General features: G+C 32.4%; 2 protein-coding genes across 3 annotated transcripts; one reads left to right on the top strand and one right to left on the bottom strand.

Moving 5' to 3' along the window:
- Window positions 1-1070: 1070 nt before the first annotated feature.
- LOC120782538 (origin recognition complex subunit 2) lies at window positions 1071-5183 on the bottom strand. The gene is made up of 5 exons (XM_040114868.1): window positions 4511-5183; window positions 3607-4440; window positions 3136-3369; window positions 2749-3067; window positions 1071-1172 (listed from the first exon to the last, which is right to left on the bottom strand). Exons 1-4 carry the CDS (start codon window positions 5082-5084, stop codon window positions 2862-2864), a joined length of 1848 nt encoding a protein of 615 aa, XP_039970802.1. The 5' UTR covers window positions 5085-5183; the 3' UTR covers window positions 1071-1172; window positions 2749-2861.
- A 4233-nt stretch (window positions 5184-9416) lies between these two features.
- Window positions 9417-21514, top strand: LOC120779631 (aminopeptidase N-like). 2 transcript variants are annotated; one of them, XM_040111982.1, is made up of 7 exons: window positions 9417-9642; window positions 17878-18433; window positions 18505-18660; window positions 18724-20137; window positions 20254-20265; window positions 20440-20960; window positions 21034-21514. In XM_040111982.1, exons 2-7 carry the CDS (start codon window positions 17895-17897, stop codon window positions 21275-21277), a joined length of 2886 nt encoding a protein of 961 aa, XP_039967916.1. In that variant the 5' UTR covers window positions 9417-9642; window positions 17878-17894; the 3' UTR covers window positions 21278-21514. The 2 variants fall into 2 exon arrangements, with proteins under 2 accessions (XP_039967916.1, XP_039967923.1); XM_040111989.1 differs by lacking the exon at window positions 20254-20265.
- The last annotated feature ends 5029 nt before the right edge of the window (window positions 21515-26543 follow it).

Raw genomic sequence — 26543 nt, 5'->3', positions numbered from 1 at the left:
GCAAACACGTAAGAGCGGCAAAGAGAGTATAAGTAAACTGACATTAAAGCGTGATTAAATATAAAGAAAAATTTAAAAGTAAATAAAATTTGCTAAAACAAAACAAAAACAAAAGGAACAAACACACACACGTTGTTGTTATGTAAAAATGGTATTTTTAAATGCTCTACAATAAAAACAAAAATTAACAAATAATAATATTAAGTAAAATATGGAAAAAAATAAAAAAGTGAAAAATAACAAAATAACAACTCAAAAATAAACTTTGCAAAGAGAAAACAAACATTACAACTTTAAATTTACTACAAAAATTATTGCAAAAAATTACAAATTTAAATTTTAACTGTAAAAATGGGCAGTGTAAGGGAAAATTGTGAAAACGCATAATACACAATGCAACATTCATAATTTTTTCTGTCTACATTTAATTAAATTTAAGTAATTTTATGTTTATTATTAAATATAATTTTATTAATATTATTATAAATTCATTATTATTATTATTTACTACTACTATTATGTTATAACTAGTTTTAATTATGGATAAGTGAATATATGAAATAAATTTGCTGCAATTCAATATTTTTCGCTCTTTTTTACACTCTGAAATTTCACAACCGAATTAATTTCCGTTTTAATTGCTACAGAATTTCGTTTAACTTTGTTTAATCAACATGAATTAATTTTTAATAAATTAAATTAAATTAATTTGTTAATCAACCATAATTTTACTTTTGCCTTCTTATATTTTCTCTTTATCTTAACCCCTTCGACTTATTTTTTGCGTTCAATTTCTACTAAATCACTTTAGTTGTTAAAATATGCAGAAATGTCAAAGTTAAAATTAAGTGAAAAAGAGACCACCATTTAAATGTTAATGAAACACAGTTGATAACACTATTAATGATAAATTTAATTAATAATTAATAAGTAAAAATATGCAGAATTTTAAATAAAAATTATCAACACATAGCACTTGTAATTATATGTAATTTGTAGTTGTACGCACATTCTGCGCCCGAAACTCATAAAATTTTAATTTTAGTTTTTAAATTTTGTTTGTAGCTCTATTTTTGTTTCTAATTTTAAGCAAAGTAATTTAATTCTTTTTGTTTGTTTGTTGTAATGCATATTTTTTGAATTTGCTTCGCATAGTGTAAGCCAGGGAAAAGCTGCAAAAATAATAAAAACACAAAAAATAAACAAAAAAAGCAAAAAACAAATATTAGCAAAAAATAACTGAACAAGGAAAAAAGCAGCTGACAGAACAAGGCAATCAAGCAGCCTTGCAAGCAAGAAAATTTAAAGAACTGCATTATTATCCCGTGAGAAATCAAGGCAAAAATGCGCAATTTGCTTTGCGTGGTTCTGTGTATTTTGTTACGAAATTGCAAAAACAACAAAACACATCAAGTAAAGAATTATAAGCTCGTGCGTTATTTTCAAATAATTAACATTGAGAGTATGTATGTGAATATGTAATTCAGCGTGCTGATGCTGCGCTGGAACAACAACAAGTAAATACAAAACAAAGTGAAACAAACATTAAAGTAAGCGTAAATTTAAAATTATTTATAGTTAAGCAATTAATTAAAGTACTATTACAACAACAACAATACAATACAATTATAATATAATTACAAATATAAAGTAAATTAAACACAGACAAAAAAAACAAATCTTAAGAGCATTGTTTGTTTCTTTTCATCTTCATGAAGGGGTTTGGGTGGCTTAGAAATTGATGTTTCGAGTATTTCTTTTTATACAGAGAAGTCTGCAGCCTAACGTAGTGGTATGTATAAATATTAAATTGGTCCACAGTATAATATATGAATTAATGTAATTAATACCGTTCTCACGGCAGTCGGGTCTAAGTAACCGAAACTGGCTCGGATGTTTATCCAATCACGGACTGTCAACTCTGCACTATTTCTTGAAATTACTTCAAAAATGTGTTCAACAATAACAAAAGAATTAATTATGCACGCCTTAATGTATTAAAAAAATAATAATTAAAAAAAATAATGGGAAAAGAAAATTAATAAAAAGAAATTAATAAAAACAAAATTATTGAAAAAATATTAAAAAAATAAAAAATATTAAAAAAATAAAACATTATTAAAAATAAAATAAAAATTAAAAAAAAATAAAGTTATTAAAAAAATAAAAATAATTAAAAAAATAAAAATTAAAAATAAATAAAAATTATTAAAAAAATATTTTTAAAAAATACTAAAAATATTTAAAAAATTAAAAAAATATTTAAAAATAAAAATTATTAAAAATAAAAAATATTAAAAAATAAAAATATTAAAAATAAAAAAATATTAAAAAATAAAAAATATTAAAAAATAAAAAATATTAAAAAAAATAAAAATTATTAAAAAAAATAAAAATAAATAAAAAATAGTATAATAAAAAATTATTAAAAAATATTAAAAAATAAAAATATTAAAAAATAAAAATATTAAAAAAAATAAAAAAATATTAAAAAAATAAAAAAATTCAAAAATAATTGAAAAGTTATTGTTAAGTTATATAAAAACTATTACAAAGATTAATACAAAAAATAAAAAAATATGAAAAAAATATAAAAATAAATAAAAAAAGATAAAACAAAATTTATTTTTTAATTATCATTAAATTATAAAGTAAACACATTTTGGAAATGATTGTATGACAAAATAAGTCTTAAAAATCTTAACATATTTTTTATTGAATTAACAAATGTTTAACTTTCACACTTACTTAACAATTTCATGGCGACATAAGCAAAAAGTAAATGATATTCTAGCGGTGTCGTTAAACACAACTAGAACTAGTTTTTGTCCGCATTTAAAGGGAGTAAGTTGTACGCCTTTTCAGGATTTTTTCTCTTGCTCATCCAAGAATTGTTGCAACAGCGCTTCTTCAATGGGTATACTCAACAATTCCGAGCCATCAATGTTGCGTTTCGATTTCACCAATTTGTGATCCAGAAACTCTGTAAGTTGTGCACGCAATGCCAAATCGGAACTGACAAGAAAAGCTTCACGACAACTCCAATACAAATCCTTGAACGACATGCCTGATTGAAGGAAAATTAAAAAACATTATTACACAAACGCTGAGTATAAAACCGTAGCGTGAACTTACCCTGGAAATTGGGGTTGCCTTTATTTTTGAGTTGATTCTTAACAATGATCATATAAATGCCACGTGTGTTTGTTGTAAGCGATGAGAAAACGCTACGCATGGACGAGAGCGCCAATTCGCCGGAGTTTTGTACCAACAGTGAGTTTTCATAAGCAGTTTCATCGCTGTACGGCAACATAGTAGTGCAATCCCACCAAGAAAAGTTAAAGTTACTTAGCCTCGTGTGATCCCATACTGATAGCATGAAGAGAAAATTAAAAACAAGGAATAGAAACAAATAAAATAAAATATATATATATAACAAAAAAGTAATAAAGATATTAAAAAAAACACTAAGTACAAAGCAAAAAAATAATAATTACTATAAAAATAAAATTAAAAGAAAATAAAAATAAAAATAAGTAAATAAAAACATACTGACTAAAATAGACAGTTCTCTTCTGAAAAGCTAATTTAAACAGATGTACTTACATAGTGGCGTGTTGATATAATCAATGGACGCAAGCAAATGCAATTGCCTTAAACTAGCTAAACGCGCCAATATCGCTTGCGCCTTTGTGTTTCTCAACATGCTGCCATCCAAATTATGCACTATTAAATATATATGTGTTTGTGGGGTGTACGAAAGTTCTTCCTCAATCAAGTCAACCGCTTCGTGAGGATTTGACGGACTAACATTAGCATCACCATTCAATAATTCACCAATAATGCTGTCCAAAATGTCTTTCAACGTTAAACTGGGAAAGAAACCGTTCACAACAAGCACCGATTGATCGGCGAGTATTTCACGATGAAAGGCTTGTAGTAGCTGACGTTTTGAACCCAACCCATAGAGTAGCAAACTGTAGCCTTCGTGTAAGATACACAACCATTTCGGAAAATATGAATGATATTCTTCCATCATGGCGCTGATTGCCTCCTCATGTTCGGGAGTTGGTTTCATTTCATTCAATAGCGTGAATAAACGATCTGCTGGTAATCGTGGATTTTTTAGACGATCGAGTGTGTGATCGGAAGTGAGTATTTTGGTACTGGCATGTGCTTGGAAATAGCCATCACTCTCAGGTACATAGTCAACGGAAGATTTCTTAGCGCGAGCTGATTGACGTGAACGCGCCGCAGAAGGAGTTTTCGGTAACACTGGTACAACTATGGGCCGTCGCCCTTTATGTGGAGTCTTCGGTTCATCGTCGGCGGCATCATCCTCATCACTACTACTGGAACTATCACTATCGCTGTCAGTTGGTACAAAATCGCTGCCACTGGCAGAGAAGTCAGAATCAGAGTCCATAATTTTGGCAATTTCTGTAATCAAAGAAAAGTTTGGAAATATACTAGTTTAATTTTTATTTTTTTTTTAATTAATTTGTATTACGATTTTTGACACGATGCCGCACATGCGAAGGTGTTTTAGGTTCAACAGTCGATTTTCGTCGCTTTGTGTCGGGTGTTTTTGCTTGCAGCTGTGATGTTGAGGAGCGTGATGTCTTAACAGATTTCGGTGTCTTTGGCGTTTTAGGTGTTTTTGGAGTATTCAAGGCCGCCAGTGCCATGCCGTTGCGTTTTTTTGGCGTATGAAATCCGTACATATTTTTGCCTGCTATATCATCATCTTGTAATAACTGAATGTCGACAATATCAGGATGTGCTGCAGTATTTGTCATACAATTTTCATCATCATTTTCAGCAGTTTCCTCGTCATCAGTATCATTCTTTCGTGTATTACTCCTCTTGCTGGGTAGAATGTCAGTTAATACGTAGTCTTCGGCATATTTCTTCTGTGGGCTGGGTTTGCGTGCTGATCTTCTCAGTTGACGCCCTTTAGATGATTCATGTTCCTCATCCGAGTCGTCCACTGTTACCATGACATCTTCGGTGCTGCTTAAACTAGAACTGGAACGCGTCCGGCCTACTTTTGAAGCTCTTCGTTTCGTTGGTGTAACACTCATTTTTAAGACTTTAATTTATTAAACTGCTAAAATTCACAGCTATAGTAATACAAATAAAGTTATTTCATAAAACATGTAACCAAAATTAATAACAGACAACAAAAACGAGCAGATGTTTAAAATGTTGATGTACTTTGCTTGGATAGCATTTTACGCGGGCAATCTATTATTTTGTTGGTGTTTGACAGCACAGCTGACACATTGTGCTTCTTCTTGCTCAAATTTATTCACCATAAAGCAATTATTTATTTATTTATTGACAAATTTATGTATACAAAAGTGGTCTCGACTAATAATTAAAATAAGTTTTAGGCAAAATTGCCTTATCTACTTAATTATAGCAACGATCATTATGTAATAAACTTAATTATGACAATACATAATTAGATGTCAAAATGAATGAAACAAATACGAATTTGGTGTTTATTTATTTGTACTTAAAAGGAAGTCTTTTAATACATGGAGAAGTGAGTATTTTACAGACAGGGCAGGTGGTTGACTTTGCTAAAAGTAAACAAAAGGCTCACTGACCCCAAAAAATGCAAACAAAAGGGTCATTGACCCCATAATATGTAAACAAAGATGGCATTAACCCTATAAATAATGTAAAAAAGGGCAATTGACGCCATAAAATGTAAGCAATGGATCAAGGGTTGTTGATTTGGCTAAATGTAAGTAAAGGTTGTTGACTTGCCTAGGGGTAAAGAAAGAGATCACTGATTCCATCAAATTTAAATAAAAATGTCATCAAAACGAAAGTATAGAGGAAGCAATATTATCCAATTTGTGCAGAAAAACCAATCGATCACTTTCGAAAAAAGCCACTCCCGCCTATCCGAATCATTTACCATATATGTATGTACTTATAACTCTTTGAAAAATAATACATTTTTGACGTGAAACCTTGATTTTTTAGTATTTTTAAATAGTAAATAGTATGTGTTTGGTAGCTACTTTCCTATATGGTCTTATTATTTTCTTAAATGAAGAATCGAAAAGATTTTGCCCCAATTCGGCAAATGTTTTTCCATAGACCCAACAAGATTCAAAAGTGCCTCATCCCTACTATCTTTATTTATATGTATCAATATTTATCCAAGTTTTGAGTATCTTTCAAAGGATTTGAAGTGACCATCGCGAGTTACTTTTTTATTAGATTAATCATATTTCTAATTCAAGATCGACTATACACACATGTTTATCGCCTTACTTTCATATATTTCTACATTAATACTTGTTTACGTAGGAGTATTTCATCCATCCATCCATCTTTGCCACAGTAGTCGCAGCAATCAGTGCCAATAAGAAGACAACACTCTTTCATTTGGAGAAATGCAAAATAGCCGCAAGACAACAATACACCTACTTAACTTCACACATACAAATGTACTTATATATAGGGGATTATATACATATGTATATTATATGCATTTATATGTGCATATGTACGTCAGCTGAGATATAATGACAAAATTAAAAAAATATAGTATATAGCATTCGAAACCAATATTTGCTGGAAGAGTATGAAGATATAATAAATTAATACGATTAGGTTAAGAGTCGCGTACATAAGTATATTTGTACATATGCACATACATACATATGTACATACATAGGTGTGCTAGCGTGTTCATTGCTAGAAAATCCTCATTGGAGCAATACATTACAATTTAAGACGCGATTAACTTATATAGGAGTCGTTAAGGAAGAAACAGTATTAAGAAAGATTACCTTTCTATCTTTGAAATACACAAACTTGCTTTGAAATAGAAAGTTTGTTAATAAAAAAAGGTTTTTGAACCTTTGGGTGGGTTTGTACAATTTTTGTCGTCGTGGCTTTCAGCGCGTAGTCAGCTTATAATTTTGTGTACCACTCTCATACCTTATCTAATTCTTCTTAATTCGCTACTCGAACGAGTCAAACAAATCAAATATTTTTCGGCTTGATTCATGCTTAAGAGGAAAAAGCCATTTCTGGTAAACAGAAAAAGCTTTATCAAATATCAAAGGTTATCACTATGAGTGTACATTTCATAGAATACAGTAAGTCTTTTTGCATTACTTTTGATCGTATAACATTCATGCTGTGTCAAAGAGTGATAATATGGGTCTCGTGTGATTCAGTTCACTGCATTATGTAATACTTTCTAAAATCAAAAATTGAAGGTATCACACCAAAATTGGCAAAATTTGTTTGAACCCGAGCAGTTCTCTCCGAGAACTTGAAGAAGTTCTTGTCAACTTTGGCAAAGGTGATTGTGACATTCAGTGTCATTAATGTCTGTTAAATATTTCCGAAATATACAAATTTAGCGTACACAAACAAGCTCTGGTCCTTGTGCCATATTTTTTATAGAGCTATCCAATATGATTCCTTTTTTATACGACCCAACACGTTCATCTGATGACGAGGGAGTCTTTGCTTCTTTAGCAACAACAAAGTATCGGTTGGTTTATAAGAATCCAAAAATAGATTTTAATGAAACTAATCTGACACTGAATTGGTGTTTAAATAGCTTGCTTCATCTCCAATATGTCTTTTGTATAGACTCGTTTCCTCTATCAATCTGAAAAGTTACTTGGTCGTATAAAATTTGTAACAATTAAGGCGCAGGTAGAGTAGACGTCGTATACATAACTAGAGAAGCCTGTTGATTCTTAATATAATAAAGTTATCCACCCTTTCGGAAATGTGTGACAAGATATTCAAACTCTCTCGAGAGTCGCATGGAATTGTACTTTCGAAATCTTTAACGCATAATTGGTAAGAAGTGTGGATTTATCTGTGTGTAATCCTTTTCCTAAACTTATAGTACATACTACCACAAGCATGTAAAATCTAGTGAATATGATGTTTGGTTAATTTTTGGCAGCTGTTTTGCGTGGACGCGTTTTGGTTCGCCGCGATGTTTGTACCAATGCTCAAGAGATGTTGGACTAAGTCCGCGATAACCCAGATCTCTTCCAGGGAGTCACAACTGGTGACGAGTTTAGGTTTATGGTTGTGACGTGGAAACCATAGCCCAATCATCTCAATGGAAGCTGCCGCATGAGCCAAGACCGAAAAAAACGCGCCAACTTAGGTCGGATATGAAGGTTTTCTTCGATTGCAGGGACTTCGTGCCAATTGGTCGTAAATATTGGTCAATAAAAAATTATTGCCGGCAATCATGCGCACTTTGCGAGAAGCAATCCACCAGAAACACCCGGATTTGTGGAAGAACAAAAATTGGCTTTTGCAACAAAGGACGACGCTACACTACGATTGAGGGCTATAAACTGCATCGGAGGAGGAACTAAACCAGATCACAAATAATTAATTTTTTAAATGCTTTGAGGATTGGAAAAACGCTGACAGAAGTGCAACACTTTTAAATACAAAAGAAATAGATATTCATGAATAAATCGCCATACTTTTAAAATAAGCCTCATATACATAATGTATATGTATGTGTATGGGCTTGTATATTGAAGTCAATCCAAATCTTATTGTGCATTAAAATTAAGAGCGCTTTTGATCCGTGAATTTATGACCAATCATTATTACGGCAAAGCTCTTCCAGTCGCTTTGGTGCGCATAACAAGCATATAGCATTATGTCATTGAGGGTATAACGAAATAGAATTGCGTGAAATTCTGTAACTCCTTTCTGTGCGTCGAACACCAGCTAAGCGCAATTTATTGTCTACGCAAAAATTATCAGCCGCTGGCATGCACTACCGGTTGGCAAGTACTTATAGACAACCACTGGCAGCAGCGCGACGTTGGAGCCTTAACAGCTGGTCGCTAACAACGACAAACGAGTGGAAATAACAACAAAATGGCATATTTTATGCCGAAGCTATGACAACTGTTGCTATCATCAAAAGGAACACTTACAAGATGTTGCTACAGCACTATTCTTTGTGGTGCGTATGTTCGTATGTGCGCTTACACACGGCTAAGTGGTAATCTGCTCACGCGCGCAACCGCACAGCGGCACATTTCCACCAGACGCAGCGTGTATTAAGCCGTATTTTTATTAATTGATTTGCATTTAATTTCATTTGTATTTTTGTGCGTCTGTCTAGCTGTATGTCTGTCTGTCTGTATGTATGTGCTTGTGCGTGCATAGCTAGATTTGTCGCCAGTGAAAGAGTGTATTGACGCCTAGCGAAGCGTCCGAAACCGGCAACAACTGGCGTTGCGCATACGACAGCGCTGTCCGCCCAGTCGCCAACAGCCGAGTCAACGACAGCGCCAAGCGCGCGCTCGTGCATGCATGCTCCCTCTTGGCTGGCCGCTTGCTTATAAGTGGCCGGCGCGCTGTTGAGAACGCTTCAGATAGACAGTACCTGTGCGCGGTGCTGGTTGTGGGTTAGTTAAGTGTGGCGCTAGTAAATAGTAGCAGGGCTCAAATAAGCGCAGCATAAAAGGCGGTGCGCGCACGCGACTTATCATTGCTACAAGCACACATATATACTTTTTTGTGTGAATTTTCGTACGTTTCCTAAATTGTGCATATAAATAGTAATAACAGAAGACTTTTCGGTCAACATTTTGCTGTGTTTTCGTTCGAGTAAGTGTAAGCAAATGTAAAACCGGAAAATTTGTGATTTCTTCCTTAAACTTTGTGTTACAGTTGTAGACATTGAATAACAATTCAAATGTAATCGCCATAAATTTCATTAATTGGAATGTGAAAGTACGCGCCAAAAAGTGCAGTGAACACATTAAATGTATAACTTCAGAAAAAACGCAATTTTGAACTCCAGTAACGAAAACAGGAAGTCTAAAATCGAATCAAAACAAAATATAAATTTACAAGTGCTTAAAAAATTAGCACACCAGTCACGGAAAAAGCAATCAGACAGATTTTAATTGAGTTTAAATAATCAGGGAGTTGAAAATAATTTATTTGCGTTCCGCTTTAATTACAGTGGAATTTATTCAAAATTATGAACATTTTTTTCAATGAATTAAAAATATAAATATATATTAAAAAGTACATATTGTTTTCCAGTACATTATTATTAATAATTTTCATCTATATTATGTATGGTGACTATAATGCGTATTATACATGGCAACCACTTACCGGTCATAAGACATACGCCTTACTTACTAAAAATGCTTTACTTTAAAAAAAAATTGGTAAATTTTAAAATTTTTTTTAAACAGGTTTATGTCTAGAAATTTTTTTCATTTATGAATTCTTTTACTCTTAACGCAGTTGAGATATACGCTATCCTATCTTTTAAGTTGGATCAAAAAGGACTGAATGTGTTAAATTTTACTGAAATGGGTACACAAGTTTAGAAATGAACACCAGGGTAAAACGTGACACGCAATTTTATATACATACAAGTATATCGATATTAGCTAGACATTTCGACGATCTTTTATACACAGAGTGTTAAAACTCAACATTATCCAACAACTGGTGGAACTTATAAGTTTTATGGCGACACAGCGGTTAATAATTTGTTTCTAATTTTTTGTTTTTGTTATTTCTACAAATGTGGCTCTCGGAGACCCTAAATTGTCTATGAATGAGACAAAGTTATTAGAAAAAGTTTTTCTGAAATTACAACATGTCAGATCCTTATAATTAATTTCGAGGTGCGAGGTTCACTGGTAGTTAGAATTATGTGTGTGGATGTGGTTCATTTGACATCAAGCATCATGTCTTGACTTTCAGTGAGTGGTTCTCTGCAAGTAGAAGGATGCATTTGAGCGGTCTCAGACCAACTGTTGTACTGTTTGAAGTTTTTCAGAAACCATTAGTTTTTGATATTTAGGATTCTGGCTTAAGCCTATTGAAACTCATGGCTTACCGACGAGAAATATACGTTTTACAGCATTCAACTATATTCCAAGACTTCGATGAATTATATTTAAATATCGAAGGAGGGTTCTGAGTTATAGCCAGTAACTATTGTTTGAGCTCCATGAAAAAACGGTTTTTAGCGAAGCAAAATGTTTCCTTTGCACACTTCTTCTTTTACGCTATTTTAGAGATTAGTTTAACACTATCGAATTACAAAAACCGTGAAAGTCAATTTTAATTAGTATTGTCTCACTTAATTAAGCCCGCACAATAGTAAAGGTCGCCTTAGAAACTGTCTGGTTTTCATAAATTCCTTTATTATATTTATAAAATTACAATATTTATTTTTAAAACACAGTTCAAACGGAGATAACCTTAAAGAGTGAACTCGCAATGAATATTTTTTAAACGTTATCTGTAACTTTTATTTAAAAGTAATTTGTAATAGATTTAATCAAATTAATTAGTCAACTTTCACGTCTCTACAAACATATCTCCGCAATTAATTTACCCCTCACCACTCTCTTGTAATTTTCGCAAATCGATATTAAATTGTCGTATTTTTTTTTTCTAATTCACTCTGCTGCTCATATGCAAATTGCTGCAATGACATTGTTGCAGTACAACAGCAAATACAACCACGTAGCTATCTGCGTATGACAATTTTGAACTCTCCGCTTAGATTCCGCTCCCAACCCACTTGCAATACATAGTTGCATTTTCGTTGCACATCAATTATGAGCAAGAAGTCGCTTGCAGTTACCGTTACCTAAGACAACCGCTGCCGGTAAGTAGTAATATGTGTATGCGTGAGTGTTCACTCATATCCTCGCTTCCCCCGCCCCACGCTCTTCCCTTCAGCGTGCTCTTCGAGTGTTTAATTAGGTTGTGTGAGCGCAAATTTTAAATTCGATTTTGATTGTCTCCAATCAATTGCGGTCAAACGGAGCTGAGCGTCTATGGTGAATAAAAAAAAACATTGTATAAAAACAACAAATGCCACACTATTTCAAGGATTTTACTCCTATACTCATAGTTAGTATCACCAACAACCAATAGGCTGGAATAGGCTAGGCTTTTTTCGAACATATTCTCTTTGAGTTTGTTAGTTACACTTACAAAAGTTTACATTGAAGTTACCATTGACAAATATATATTTTTATAAATAATTTAATAAGCAATATGAATATTTTTTTCAGTGTATACTAGTTAATTCTAATGGCTCATATTATTTACTATTAAGCACCATATATATACCTTTTATTTCTGTTACAACTATCGTCAGTCCAAATTCAGAGAGCTTCCCATACACATTAATCAGCTGTTCGAAAGGTGGTTCACAGTTTTAGCATTCTAAATTTATCTGATAATATAGAAATGTGCAAAATCATGGTCAAAAATTATTATATTTTTCTTTTGGGTCTAATAATATCGACTGATAGCTAATTCATTAATTTATAAAGCTTTTTAAGAGCTTTTTTTCTGTTGACGAGCTTTTAAAAAATTTTCTATAATTTTGTTCAGACCCTTAATGATGACATTATGTTCTTACACAGACTGATTCGAAAAGTATAATACTAATAATACCGAAAGTTATAAGTCATAATCAAGCCTTGAATTTTTGTAATTTCATTGATGCTTGATGTATTTTAAGGGGTTACATGGGTTTCCTCGGGTAAAAACAGCCAGTTGGAAAGCACAAATTCTTTAACTATTGAAATTCTGAAATTTTTGGAAAAAACTATTTTAAACTCGGCCATTGCGACGCCATTTTCGGTGACCCCTCGGAAAAAAGATGCGCCCGCGTTGGCAGGATAACTCCTTACAGGATCATCTAAAGTGAAAAAATACGTGTTTTAGTTAAAACCTTAACTTATAACGTGAACGAAGGAAAAACATGATAATTGAATTTAAAAAAAATTAGAATTTCAATAAAAAATTCGCGGCATTTTTGCTTTTCTCAAATAGTTATAATCGAAAAAAATCTTTCGTCCAAGTCTTTAACAATTATATCTTAAGGACCTGTGTAAAATTTCATAAAGATAGGTTGAGTAGTTCTCGAGAAATCTTACCAACCAACTTCAAAAACACAGTTTCGAGAAAAATGCGTTTAAAGGCGGCGCACTTAGCCTAGCTGGCCTCCAGCGCACAAGTTCTGAATGCTGTATCCCCGAAACTATTATTCGGATCAACTTGAAATTTTAGGACAATATTCTAGAGGCGTTGTAGAATTTTATAAGACAATAAAATATTAGATTTTTTAAAATCCGTAAAGTCATGTAACCCCTTAATCTAATTCCCTAAAAATTTCGCGTCCGATGATTTTAAAACAACTTTTCACTTTGACAAAAAGTTTTTCGAAATTGAGGAAATCTAGTATCGCAACATAGGTCATTTCCTTTTATTACATATTGATTTTTTACTAAAATACTGGAAAGGAGTATATGAAGTTTTAATGGAAACATTAATCAAAAATTTGGGGACTTCCTCCCAAACTTGGAACCGGAAAAGTCGAACATGTTTTTTTGTTTAAACTCAATGCGAATAAATTAAGAGCTTTTAAGCCAATGTGGCAAATGATGCTAAGCTTGAAATAACAACAATATTTAATAACTTAGAATCATCAACTTTGATTTAAGATATAATATGGATAAATTAAGATGGATTTTATTGCAAAACAAGATAGAATACTTCAGCTTAAATCGGCTTAAGTAATTTTAACATATAAATATTGAGATTAATTCTCGGAAAGTGATCAACTTTGTCTGCACCTGCTTATATACATATTACATAAGTATTATATGTGAATCCCTGGTTGGAAATTATAATAAGCACATGTTAACAACAACAAAGCGGCCAACTGGCTGATCTTGTTCTAAAACAGCTACTCATTTTTATATTTGCATATCATGTTCACAAAACTAAAATACATACATACAGGCATAACTAAACAGCGCTACATTTGCATTACAATGAAACTAAACAGTTGAACAGAAAGAACAGAGATTCAGCCATATCGAAAGCTACCGAATTAATTATGGTGTAGGCAACTTTTTTTTTTGGCTGAATTTTGTTCTACACTTTGCTACATTTAGTTTCGAGCATTTGACTTTTTTTCGTATACACGTTTACTGCATTTTCATTAGCGTTTTCGTGCTTTGTTTACCTGTATTGATTTAAACAATTTCTTGTTTAGCTTTGGAATAACAGAAACAAAGATTTGTATGCTCGTCCAGTCGTCGCTAAAATTTCATTGAACGCAGGCGAAAAAAGAAAAAAATAATAATTTTAAAATAAAAAAACTATCATCAACGAAACAAAAAATAAATAAAAAAAATCTATTGAAAAATCCATTAAATCTCCATAAACAATTAGAACAGCTCTATTTAACCTAAAAATATGTGTGAGTATACAACACATATACGGTAAAATACACATACCTGAGACTGCGATTGGAAATTTAATTTAAAACAAGAAAAAACGTTAACTGTTGCACCGAAGCTAAATACCCTTCACAGGTGCACTTATGTTAGTAACTATGAGTCCATTTGTATGAAAGCTAAATGCTATAGTAATCCGATCTTAACATTTTTTCGGAGATTACATTGTTGTCTTAGAAAATAACATATACCAAACTTCGTGAATATATCTTGTCAAATGTGAAAGTTTTCCATACAAGAACTTAATTCCGATCGTTTAGTTTGTATGGCAGCTATATGTTATAGTGGTCCGATATCGGCAATTCCGACACATGAGCAGCTTCTTGAAGAGAAAATGACGTTTGCAAAATTTCAAAACGATACCTTAAAAACTGAGGAACTAGTTCGTATATATACAGACAGACGGGCAGACAGACAGACAGACGGACATGGCTAAATCGACTCAGCTCAACATACTGATCATTTATATATGCACTTTATAGGATCTCCGACGCTTCCTTCTGGGTGTTACAAACTTCGTGACAAACTTAATATACCCTGTTCAGGGTATAAATATACAGTTTTTTATTATTTTGTACAGACTATTTTATACAGACATACATACATATGCTCGTATATATGTATATAAAAATTCATTTAACCGAAAATGTTTAAAGTTTGTTAAACAGCTGACACAGGAGCAAAGTTGGTAAACGGTTTCATTGGCCCAGACCTCGATGCGTGACTTACATTTTAATGAAATTCTCAAGTTGAACTAACTGACAACTCACTGCTCTAGCTGCCTTTTAAACTGTTTACTATTGTTCATCTGTGTTTTTTTTATTTCACATTCAAGTGTGTTAAATCGAGTGACTTAAAATGCATTTTAATTTGTATATTCATGAAAGAAATTGGAACAGGCATGTACATTAGGGTGGCATATTTTTCTGTAAATCACTTGTGTCGAATCTGCTCTCACAATCTTTTAATGAAGATGACATCGGCTTTTTGTAAAATTATGAAGATTTAGTAATATAAATTTTCGTTTTGATTTTTTTTAAATTAATTTGGATATTTTTAGGTTCGGCACCAAAGTCTTATACATTATTTTGTTATTTTCAAAAACTCTTATGGAGGAAATTTTTCATTATAAAAATCAAGCGCTCCAGATCAAATTAGACTCGCACGGCCAGATAAACCTTTCTCATCGGACACAAACAGCTGCCAAACAAGCACTAATTGATATATGGAGATCAAACTGCACACAAACATAAAAAAGTTTGTACCAATCTGAGGTGAAAATATCAGCCCGTTTCATATTTGATCTTGAGTGTAATGTACATACATGTGGAACATAACATAAACATATGTATATACATAATTAAATAAATATAGCACCACCTGTCGTAATTTACATTGCTATCAAGCACCAAAAATTTTTCCAATTTCTTGTAAAAAACAACTTTCCTTTTGGCCGAATTAGGAAGCAGCGAACAGAAAGAACTATAAAAATGTATGTAGAGTTCAAAAACATCATAGAACTTAATGGTTACAATATTTGCGTCCATTATACATACATATCTTTGGTCTTCTATATGGGGCATACGTCATATGAATATGCGAAAAGGGGCTTGCATGATTCAGTCTACCACCGAACTGATAGAGACCTTTATAAAAAACTTTTTTATATCAATTCGGCGGGACGATGTCCTTCGGAAAAAAATAGTTAACAGAATCTAAGATCCCCGGGCGATAGTCACGCGCTTAAAATGTGCGGTTGCAGCCGAACGTAGCGCTTCCTTACTTGTTGTATTTGAAATAACTCTCTCTCTCTCAAACCCTTGAACGTTTCATTCAACGTTAATCCAGTAGCATTTTTAACAGCAGCTATACCCCTGTACGGTCTACATATGCAGGCGGGAGAGATATACTCAGATATCAACTCGAAATAGAAATTTATTACCGCTATTAGTTATTATTAGTAGCAGCAATTCGCAATTTATTTTATATAATGCCAATTTGATTAGTTTTCTACGAAAAGTTCGATCGAAATCAATTCTTTGCAGTTATTTACAGTTTTTAATGGTTTTCGTTAATAAGAAAATACATACATACATGTGTATATGGAGTCGGCCCACTAATATTGTGAATATAACTAATTTTGGCTAGTTGAAATGAATTATGAAAAAATATAAAAGTAATGAGAAATTTAATATTTGAATGATAATTTATTGTAAGTAAAAATTAATTTGCGACAGTGTTAGTGTCCATTCATTTCCAACTTTTGTTTATGTTTTCTTCTAAAATATTCGATTTCTCCTTTCATCGTTAAATTTACAACTAATAATAAACAAAAATCCCTCTTTCCCATTTCGACTGCTTCTAAGGCCTGTCATTAATTAAGACATGAAAATTCATGAGCTTTAAAATTTATTTGGCAATAAAGTTAGCAAGAAATAATTGAATTAACATTTGTGTGTTTGTATAGGTATATGCAATGAAAACACGAGCCAAAAGCGATCCATATTCAAAAATCAACAAATATATAGAATTATAGAGGTTTTGTTTACTTGTCAAATTTATGGAAACAATCTATTATAATTTGATTTTTTTTTATAAAGAATAAACAAAAGACATACATATGTACATATGTATATATTTACAATTTTATCTCGCTCTCTTTTTCAATTTAAATTACCACGAACCGCACAAACTATTGCACTGAATGTTTTGCGATAGCTGCCATCAGACTCAGAAAATATGGGTACTTAGATGGCTGCGAGCTTGGGCACTCTGGAACTGAATATATCCTCTCTGTTCACATGCCCTCGAGTAAGAGCTCCATTAGCATCTTGAGGTTCACTACTGGACTGTTGGACCTCAGACCAAATCAGCAAATGCTGTTCTATGGTTTAAGGAACTTTTCGCTCTTAACGAGGCTCACCTTTCAATGGTTGTAGGAATTCTAACTGCACACTGTTTTATCTTGATTGATACAGTAAGATTGAATATCTTATCGGATGCCAACTGCGGCAGATGTTTCGAAGAACATGAGATAGAATAATCTCAACTCTTCTTTCTTGAATAAACCGCTTTTGCCAGATCAAGTCGGATCTCATACATTTGTGATAGGTTCAAGGCGCTTTGCTGATAGCTGACATTCAACTTTAGGAATTTTCGTTTGACATCACAAAGCACTGTACATAACAGTCTAAGTGTGATCCCCCCGCAATGCTGAAGGGCTATCCAACCGAATCTAACCTAATATTAAAAAAAACAACATATGACGTGGAGGATACCACTATAAATTAAATCCGTACGATGGAGATTGAAAACAGTAAAGGAAATAATAGACATACGCTGCATTGAGTGACCTCTGAGGGTTTTAAAATTCACCCCTGAAATTTTTTGAGTTTACGAAAACTGCTACTAGGTGCAGTCAAGTATTAAAAAATCAAAATAAGCTCATTGCCTTTCAAAATAAATGTATATAGTATATATTTCGTAAAAATTGTGACAGAAATCTGTTTATTAAAAAATATTTAAATACTTATTGATATTCCAGCGCAGAGACAAATCAAGATGGCATCACAACTACGTTATGCTTGCGCGGCCTTGACCTTCATGGCCATAGCCTCTCTCGTGCTCGCCTTCACCGATACAAACGCCGCGGAATATGAAACGGCGGGGCCAGCAGTGCAACAAGCTGCTAGCAGTTACAATTATTTCCGTCTGCCAAGATCCGTGAAACCACAAAAATACACGCTACACGTGATCACACACCTCGAGAATCCCGAAAACTTAACATTTGTAGGTGAGGTCGCCATGCATTTGATCGCATTGGAGGACACAAGCAACATCACGCTGCATGCGCTCAATCTCACCATAAATAGTAACGAAATTATTCTGCGCAATCTGATTGCCAAGGAGAGCGAACAGAAGAATTGTGTGCGCTCCACAGAGGTGAACAGTTACCATGACTATTATATAATGCATTTGTGCGAACCCCTGCGCAGGGGAGAGGAATACATACTCACCATACCGTTCTCGGGTATATTAAATTTGAATTTGCGTGGCTACTATCGTAGTTCGTATGTGGATCGTGCGAGCAATCAGACAAAGTACGTTAGACTATCCGCCAAGGTATACCCACTCTAAACAACTTCTATGTAAATATTTTTGATGCTTTTAGATGGCTTGCGGTTACACAATTTGAACCGGCGTCGGCGCGTCTAGCATTCCCCTGCTTTGATGAGCCCGATTACAAAGCGAAATTCGTTGTTATACTCGGACATCACAATAAGTACACGGCCTTGAGCAATATGCCCCTTAAAGAGACACGTCCTATGTAAGTCTTCTTGCTTGGTCTTTCAAGAATTATTTTTATTTTATTTATGTATACCACCATCAGGGCTGATAAAAAGGATTGGGTTTGGAGCGAATTCGAAGAGTCGGTGCCTATGTCGACATACCTGGTCGCCTATACCGTTAACGACTTCGCCTATGTCAATTCGGAAACCAGTTTGAAGAATAAAGTGCAATTCCGCACCTGGGCACGCCCTGATGCCATCGATCAATGCAACTATGCCGCCGATGTGGGACCAAAGGTGTTGCAATACTATGAAGATATTTTCAATATCAAATTCCCACTGGATAAAATCGATGAGATCGCTATACCCGACTTTAGCGCCGGCGCCATGGAGAACTGGGGCCTGGTCACCTATCGTGAAACTGCATTACTCTATGCGGAGAATGTGTCTTCTTTGGAAAATAAACAACGTGTCGCTTCAGTCATTGCGCATGAACTGGCTCATCAATGGTTTGGCAATCTGGTCACAATGAAATGGTGGCAGGATTTGTGGTTGAATGAAGGTTTCGCCACTTATGTAGCTAGTTTGGGTATTGAACACATCAATCCCGAATGGCGTGGTTTGGAAAAGGAGTCGGTCGACAATACTTTGGCTATATTTAAGCTTGACGCGCTCAAGAGCAGTCACCCAATTTCGCAGGAGATCACACATACCAACAAAATTGCCGAGATCTTTGACTCTATCTCGTACAAGAAAGGCTCCACCGTTTTACGCATGATGCATCACTTCCTCGGCGATGAGGCATTCCGCTCCGGTTTACATTATTACCTCAAGAAACACGCTTACGGCAATGCTGAGCAAGATGATCTATGGTATGCACTCACCGAAGCAGCTCACGAATTCCGCACACTGCCAAAAGCTTTCGATATCAAGACCATTATGGATTCATGGACCTTGCAAACCGGCTATCCAATAATTACAATAACACGTGATTACGATCGTAAATTGGCCAAGGTCACACAGATTCGTTACCTACTCGATACATCCGCTTCACGGGAAGCCGAACATAGTTGCTGGTGGGTGCCCTTGAGTTTTACGACTCAAAACGAGATTGACTTTGGTGCAACTACACCTAAAAACTGGCTGCAATGCAATGAAATGAATGAGCCGGTAACTCAGACTCTTAAGGATCTGCCTGAGGCAAACGAATGGATCATTTTCAATGTACAAATGTCCGGTTTGTATAAAGTAAAGTATGATGAACGCAATTGGAATATGTTAATCGACACTTTGACCAGCGATGATTACCGGAAGGTACATGTTATCAATCGCGCACACCTCATCGATGACGCTTTGACCTTAGCCTGGACCGGCGATCAGGATTATGACATCGCAATGCGTCTGATTGAGTATTTAGTACGTGAACGCGAGTATATTCCATGGAAAGCAGCTTTGGATAATCTGCGTGACGTGAACAGAATTTTGCGCCAGACTCCAGAGTACGAGTACTTTAAGGTAAGTGATTAGTGATACAAAATTTTATCTTTCCGAAGTGTAAAATTTTACTGGAATTTTGGAATGCTGCCCTGAATAATTAAATCAAACTGAAAATTGGAAATTCATGTTCGCAGCTTTTCTTCACTGTAAGTAGTAAGAAACACATACTACACAGCTTACACCTCTGAAGAAAAGTAAAAAGTGGCATCCCCACTACTCTTTACCTGACTTTCACGAACTATGTACTTAACAATGCTTGACATTTATGTGAAATATTTTATTTTGAATCTCTCTTTAAATATCTTCTAAACAAATTTTAGAAATACATGCGCAAGATACTCTCCCCCATTTACCTGTACCTCGGCGGTTTGAATGTGACTGATGAAATTAAAGCGGCACCGCATACCATACTCCACAAAGAGCTCATTGCCAACTGGGCCTGTCGCTTCGAAGTCGAAGATTGTATACCAAGTGCACAGCAATATTTCAAACATTGGCGTGCCGTAGACAACCCCGACGAATACAATCCCGTACCGAAGGATCTGCGTTCAGTCATCTACTGCACATCTATACGTCATGGCAACGAAGATGATTGGCAATTCCTTTGGGCGCGCTATAAGAACTCGAACGTGGCAGCTGAGAAGCGTACTATAATCTCAGCTTTGGGTTGCTCACGCGAAGTTTGGATCTTGCAACGCTATTTGGAATGGGCATTCGACAGCGACAAACATATACGCCGACAGGATTCAACTTTCGCTTTCGGCGCTGTGGCACATGGTGAAGTTGGCTTCCACTTAGCGCGCGATTATCTAATTGCCAACATCGATTTCCTGCACGAATAGTAAATATTTTATTAAGGTTATGCTTTTGTGTTTTCCTATTTACCCCCTTTTCTCCTTCTCGCATCATTGCAGCTTTGAACCGAATGGCTCTGAATTGCGTCGTCTCCTCTCGCCTATCGCAAGCCAAATGAGCAGTCAGCGTGAGTATGAGAGGATGAGTGCATTCTGTGAAGAGAACAAACAACTTTTGCGCAAGGTCGAACAGGGTGTCCAACAGGCTTTGGAGACGATCAAAATCAATGCACAGTGGAAGGAGCGCAATTACAATGAAATTTCACGTCGTCTGCGTAGCCGCCTAACTGTGGACGAGTTTTAAAAGATGCAATAACTCAAGCTCGTCTTAGAACGTAGCAATAAATATTATGTATTAGTTTTATGTGCTCCCTCGTGGAAGCTTTTACGGCATTATTATTTTTTAATATACACTGGATTCATATTTTTTATTTAAGAATATCACCAGCTCATGATGTTTGAAGGCGACGTAATGTGTATGTGAACAAAATATTTAAGTGAACAGAATTTCATATATTTCCGAAAATAAAAATCAATAAAAATAAAAAAAATCGAATCTTCTTATTTCAAATATGGCACCAATTCGTAATGACCAGTTAAGTATAGTCCATAGCCGCTCAGACTTTTGAACTAACAGAACGGGAGAATGGCTATTGAGCTTGTGTCCTTGCTGCAGTAACACAACTTTTGTTCTGAAAAGTGTTTGGCCCGGATGATACCTGCCATTCGGGTTGGGGTCCTTTGGACCATGAATTTAGAATGTTTAAATTGATCAAAGTCTTTACTCGTCCGTTTCCATCATGCCGTCGTCATTAGTTATTGAGCGATTTTCATAAGAAGTAAATTCAGTGGTTTATAGCTAGTAATAGCGCCATCTTAGAGCATCGCTTCTCGCAACCACTCTGACATTAGCCTTGGCTTCTACCACGTGAGTCAACAATTCATTCGAAGGTTGTGCAGTCTTCGCTGTAAGTCATTTAGTTTTGCGATTTTTTTCGATTTTACCTCCACGATTGAAAACTGCTTTAGGGTTGTCATTAAAAATACCATATTGCTATTTTGTTAATAAGAATTACATTTTTATTTCAATTTTTTGCTCACTTACTCTCATCGGCTTACTTTCAGTACAATGTTTCATTAGAATTAATAATCATAATCATGATCAGTTAATTACATACTTCTTTTTTGTTCCATAATAATTATATTATTATTTAATAATAATAATAATTGTCATCAATATTATTTTTGAATATATATATTTATGTATCTATAATGGTATCCACATAACTAGTTCTCATACATGTATATATATACATAGTATATGTATGTATATACAATATATGGATGTATGTTTGTTTGTGTATGCATATGTACTTGTATGTATATATTTACTGTGTGATACTGTTAACATTTTAACACTTTCTGTTGGATTCTCTTTCACTCTTCGATAACGCTGAAGAATACACGTGTGTATGTTACATTTATTCTCCACATTTCTTCGTTACTATTTTGCACTGCCACGCGGAAATTTTTTTACTCATAAAGCTTTTGAATTACAGACCGTTATACTGTTTTGCTTATTTTTCAGGCATGTTTGTGTATTTCAGCCAAAGACATATGCATCTGTATTCTGCAAAAACTCAAATGCATGTGCATTTTGCGCCTGTATGTATGCTAAATATTGCTCACAGCTTAAATGAAAGTGAATGTACATAGCTGCTCTTAGCGCTCAAATTAGGCAGACGCTCAATCAAACCGTACGCCACGCAACCAAACAAGCAATCAGCAAACAATAATTACATATTTTTTAGCATAATTTAATACTTATAATTTAATTTTTTAACTGTTATGTATATGCAGCTTTCACTTATTTCATATTAAATAATATGCTTGCATGTGTGTTTTTTTGTTTACTGTACAATATATAATGTAACATAATTGGTTGGTTGCTTCTTTATTTCCATTTGTTGTTGTTTTATTTTAGGCTTTAGTAATAAATCACTTCAACTTTATTTTTAAGCTTATACTATAATATAACTGTTACTTTTTTATTTATTTTTTACATATTTTTTAAGTGTTACGAGAATTTTGTAATTTACATAAATTATTTTATTGGCAATTTTGGAAATTGTTTTTTTGTTTTGCCTTCAGCATTGACTTGGTCTAATAAACTTTCTTAAATAGTTCAGCTTTCATTTGTAATGCTTTGCTTAATTACGATTTCTAATAACAGAGCTTAGCTTTTGTTTTTACTATTACTTAGTATCTCATATGTATGTATTACAATATTGTTGTATTTTATGTATATATAACAAGATTTTTTTTGGGTTATGGAAGATAACTAAAATAAGTGTGTGTTCTTATTCGATGTACTGCTTTTTCTTTTGCATTTTGATAATTTTGCGAGTATGATTTTCAGCGAAATATTTCTATTTCATTTTATTTACTAGGCAATAAAAGAGAAACATATATATTTTTTTAATTGCAGAGCCGTATATACATATGTATGTATATGTACATAGGTATGTATACCATGTTTAATTATTTAAGGTTGTGTCGTTACGAAGCGTGCTTTCTCTTACAAAAAAGTATTTTTTTCTAAAATGTCATAATCAGCTGTTTTATATTTTTCTCATGAGTTTTCTGTTTACATTTTGATGATTTTGTGTTATTTCAAATTTATTGGTATTCAGTTATCACCCAAAATATGCATTATTAAAATCTTTGTATCACATAAAAAGAAAAAAGGCAATACAAAAGAAAACGCCCGATTTTGTTATTATTTATTGAAACACTTTGTCAAAAATGATGTTTTCGGGCTATCGACACAACCTTATATAATAGAATCATGATGTATACAGTTTTATTTGAAGACGTTATTGAGCTCATCAATATTGAAAAGCATATCAATGAAAATATTTTTTTATTTGAAGTTTTTTCCGAAATTTTCGCTACAATAAAGTTTTCGAAGCTTCAAAAATTAAATAAAATTTAAAACTACCATTTAAAAGGCATTTTACACGCTTATAACAACTTTAAATTTTGGTAAAGAATTTTACTTTTTTTTGTAAATTTAAAAAAAAATTCATTCTAACCTAAAAAGCAATTTTTTTAACAAATATGGATTTACAATATTTAAAAACACTTATCCAAGTGCACTATTTATATGCCGAGTGCACGCAGTGTTTAAGCAAATCAAATGTAATTTAAAGTTATATTTCGTAACAGCCTAAAAGTATGCAAATGAATTGCAAAAAGAAAAAATATTTTCATATAATTTTACATCATTTTAAGGTTAAATAAAATAACAATAAGTTGTGAAATAAGCAAATGTGCAAATGTACCTTCTAGAAACTTCTAAAGTTTTTTCACTCAGTTCTCTGCTTCGCTTTTGTTGCCCTCAATATTTATTGCAATAATATGTACATACGTGTGTATGAAAGTTTATATATACATATATATTTTTAATACATTTGGCATAACATAACATTCATATACATATGTTTGCAGATATTTATGTGTGTATGTAGGTATTCGATAGAAGTTCAATTTCTCATAATAATTTCTTTTAGTTGCTTTTTTATGTTTAGCTATTTACTGTTGCAATTTGTTGTTGTGTTTTTACAGATTGTATTCAAATCTTTCATATTTTTACTATATTTTTCTAATATTATTAGATTTAACCTTTACATGTAACTTTTTTAAATATATATTTATGCAATATTTCATGGAAAACAAATATATATGGTAGTTATGGTTGCCTGTTAGTTTTACTTTACATATGTATTTATGTTTGCATGTATGTGCATGTGCATAGGCTTTGTAAAGTTCTGGAGCTATTTACTTAGTATCTATGTTAGGCCTTTCAATTTGCAAGTGTATTTATGGTTGCTTATAACAATTGTAGATTTTTTCGAGCTTGTTATTGTTGTTGTTATAACCTTTTTTGCGTTTAATTTATATGTATAATGCTTTTCAGCTGTAAAATTCTCTTTTTTAAACTGTAGTGAATTTTTTCTTATAAAATTGATTTCATAATTGTTTCGGACCAGCGCTTTAAATTCGTAGTATATTTAATAGAACGAAAGCTTGCTTAGTTAAAATGTCATCAACATCAAAGCTAGAAAAAGTAATAATAATATAAACTGAAAAGTAATAAAAAGTAAATACAAAAAATTAATATAAAAATGCGAATATAATAAGAAATCAAAATAAAATAAATTTAAAAATGTAGGAAACAAAAAATATAAACGAACTAGAAAAAAATTGAAAGCATGTAACACGAAAGCAATTTTTATAAAATATCACGCATAATACAATTAATGGTTTGAAACAGTTTTAACGTGGTTTAGTTCGGAATATCAGTTTTGGAAAAAAATATAAAAAAAATTATACATATGTATGAATGTATAAATAAAATAATAAAATACAGAACCAATTTTAAAATTATTATTTTTTTAATACATATCTGTTATAATATTATTTGACTTTTAACCAAACAGAGATTTCACTTTATTCTAAAAACAAAAAAAAACGAAGAAAGTTTTTGATAAAATACTGAGTTTCTGCAAAGTTCCTAAAAGTTGACATTGGTAGGTTTTCTTTTTTAGGTTATGGCGATTAAACGTTTTTTCTTAAATTAAAATATTATATAATTATTTCATATTACATATCTAGTTACGTATGTATTAATTAAATAAATATATATAATATGTAACTTTCATTCTTCCAAACAAAAAAATAACATTTTCATCAAATATTTTAGGTTTAAAATAAAGTTTTGTAATAAAAAAGATACATTTTAGAAATGTAAATTTTTGCCAAATTTGTATTTTGTGTTTTAATTTTTTCTGAAATTTTTTGATTTATGAAATTATTTATTTTTTAATATTTTTTTTTTGTAAATGTAGGTTTTGCAAACTGTGTTTGTAAATTATGCGAATAGGTCATTATTTTTATATAATTGTATTTTTTATATACATACATATGTATCCTTTTAAATTGTTTATTTTTTAAAATTGTTTATTCGAAATTTCTAATTGCTTAATATGATATTATGCTCTAGATTATTAAAAAAAAAATGTTATCAATAAAGTGAAACTCAAATAATATTTTTTCAAATACTAAACAAATCAAAATTTTCATGTGTTTATTTATAATTATTTTTTTATTAATCAATTCAATTAAATTTATAACATTGCCTGAAAAGGAGTCACACGGAATCCGCAATGGATGCCAAGTGAAATTAGAAAATATATGTATGTGAATATTACATTTGCAACTAAATTGACCAAAATTTAATACGTCATTACTAGAAAATACAAAGATATTATAAAAAATATAAAATTTAACAACATGTATACATTTTATTATTATTAATATGTAAAAGTATTAAATATACAAATATATATATAAAAACACATAAAAAATAAAAAAAATCCCAAAAAAAAAAATAAAATTAAATAAAAAATGTCCAAAAAACAAAGAAAAAAATATATATTAGGGGAAAACAATTAAGTAAAAGTATAAAAAAAACTTAACACGAGACTAAAAAAAACCAAAAAAATAAA

The sequence above is a fragment of the Bactrocera tryoni genome, chromosome 1 (genome assembly GCF_016617805.1).
Source record: "Bactrocera tryoni isolate S06 chromosome 1, CSIRO_BtryS06_freeze2, whole genome shotgun sequence".
NCBI classification, from domain to species: Eukaryota; Metazoa; Arthropoda; class Insecta; order Diptera; family Tephritidae; genus Bactrocera; species Bactrocera tryoni.
The sequence above is the reverse complement of the archived record's forward strand: the minus strand, read 5'-3'. Positions and strand labels throughout refer to the sequence as shown.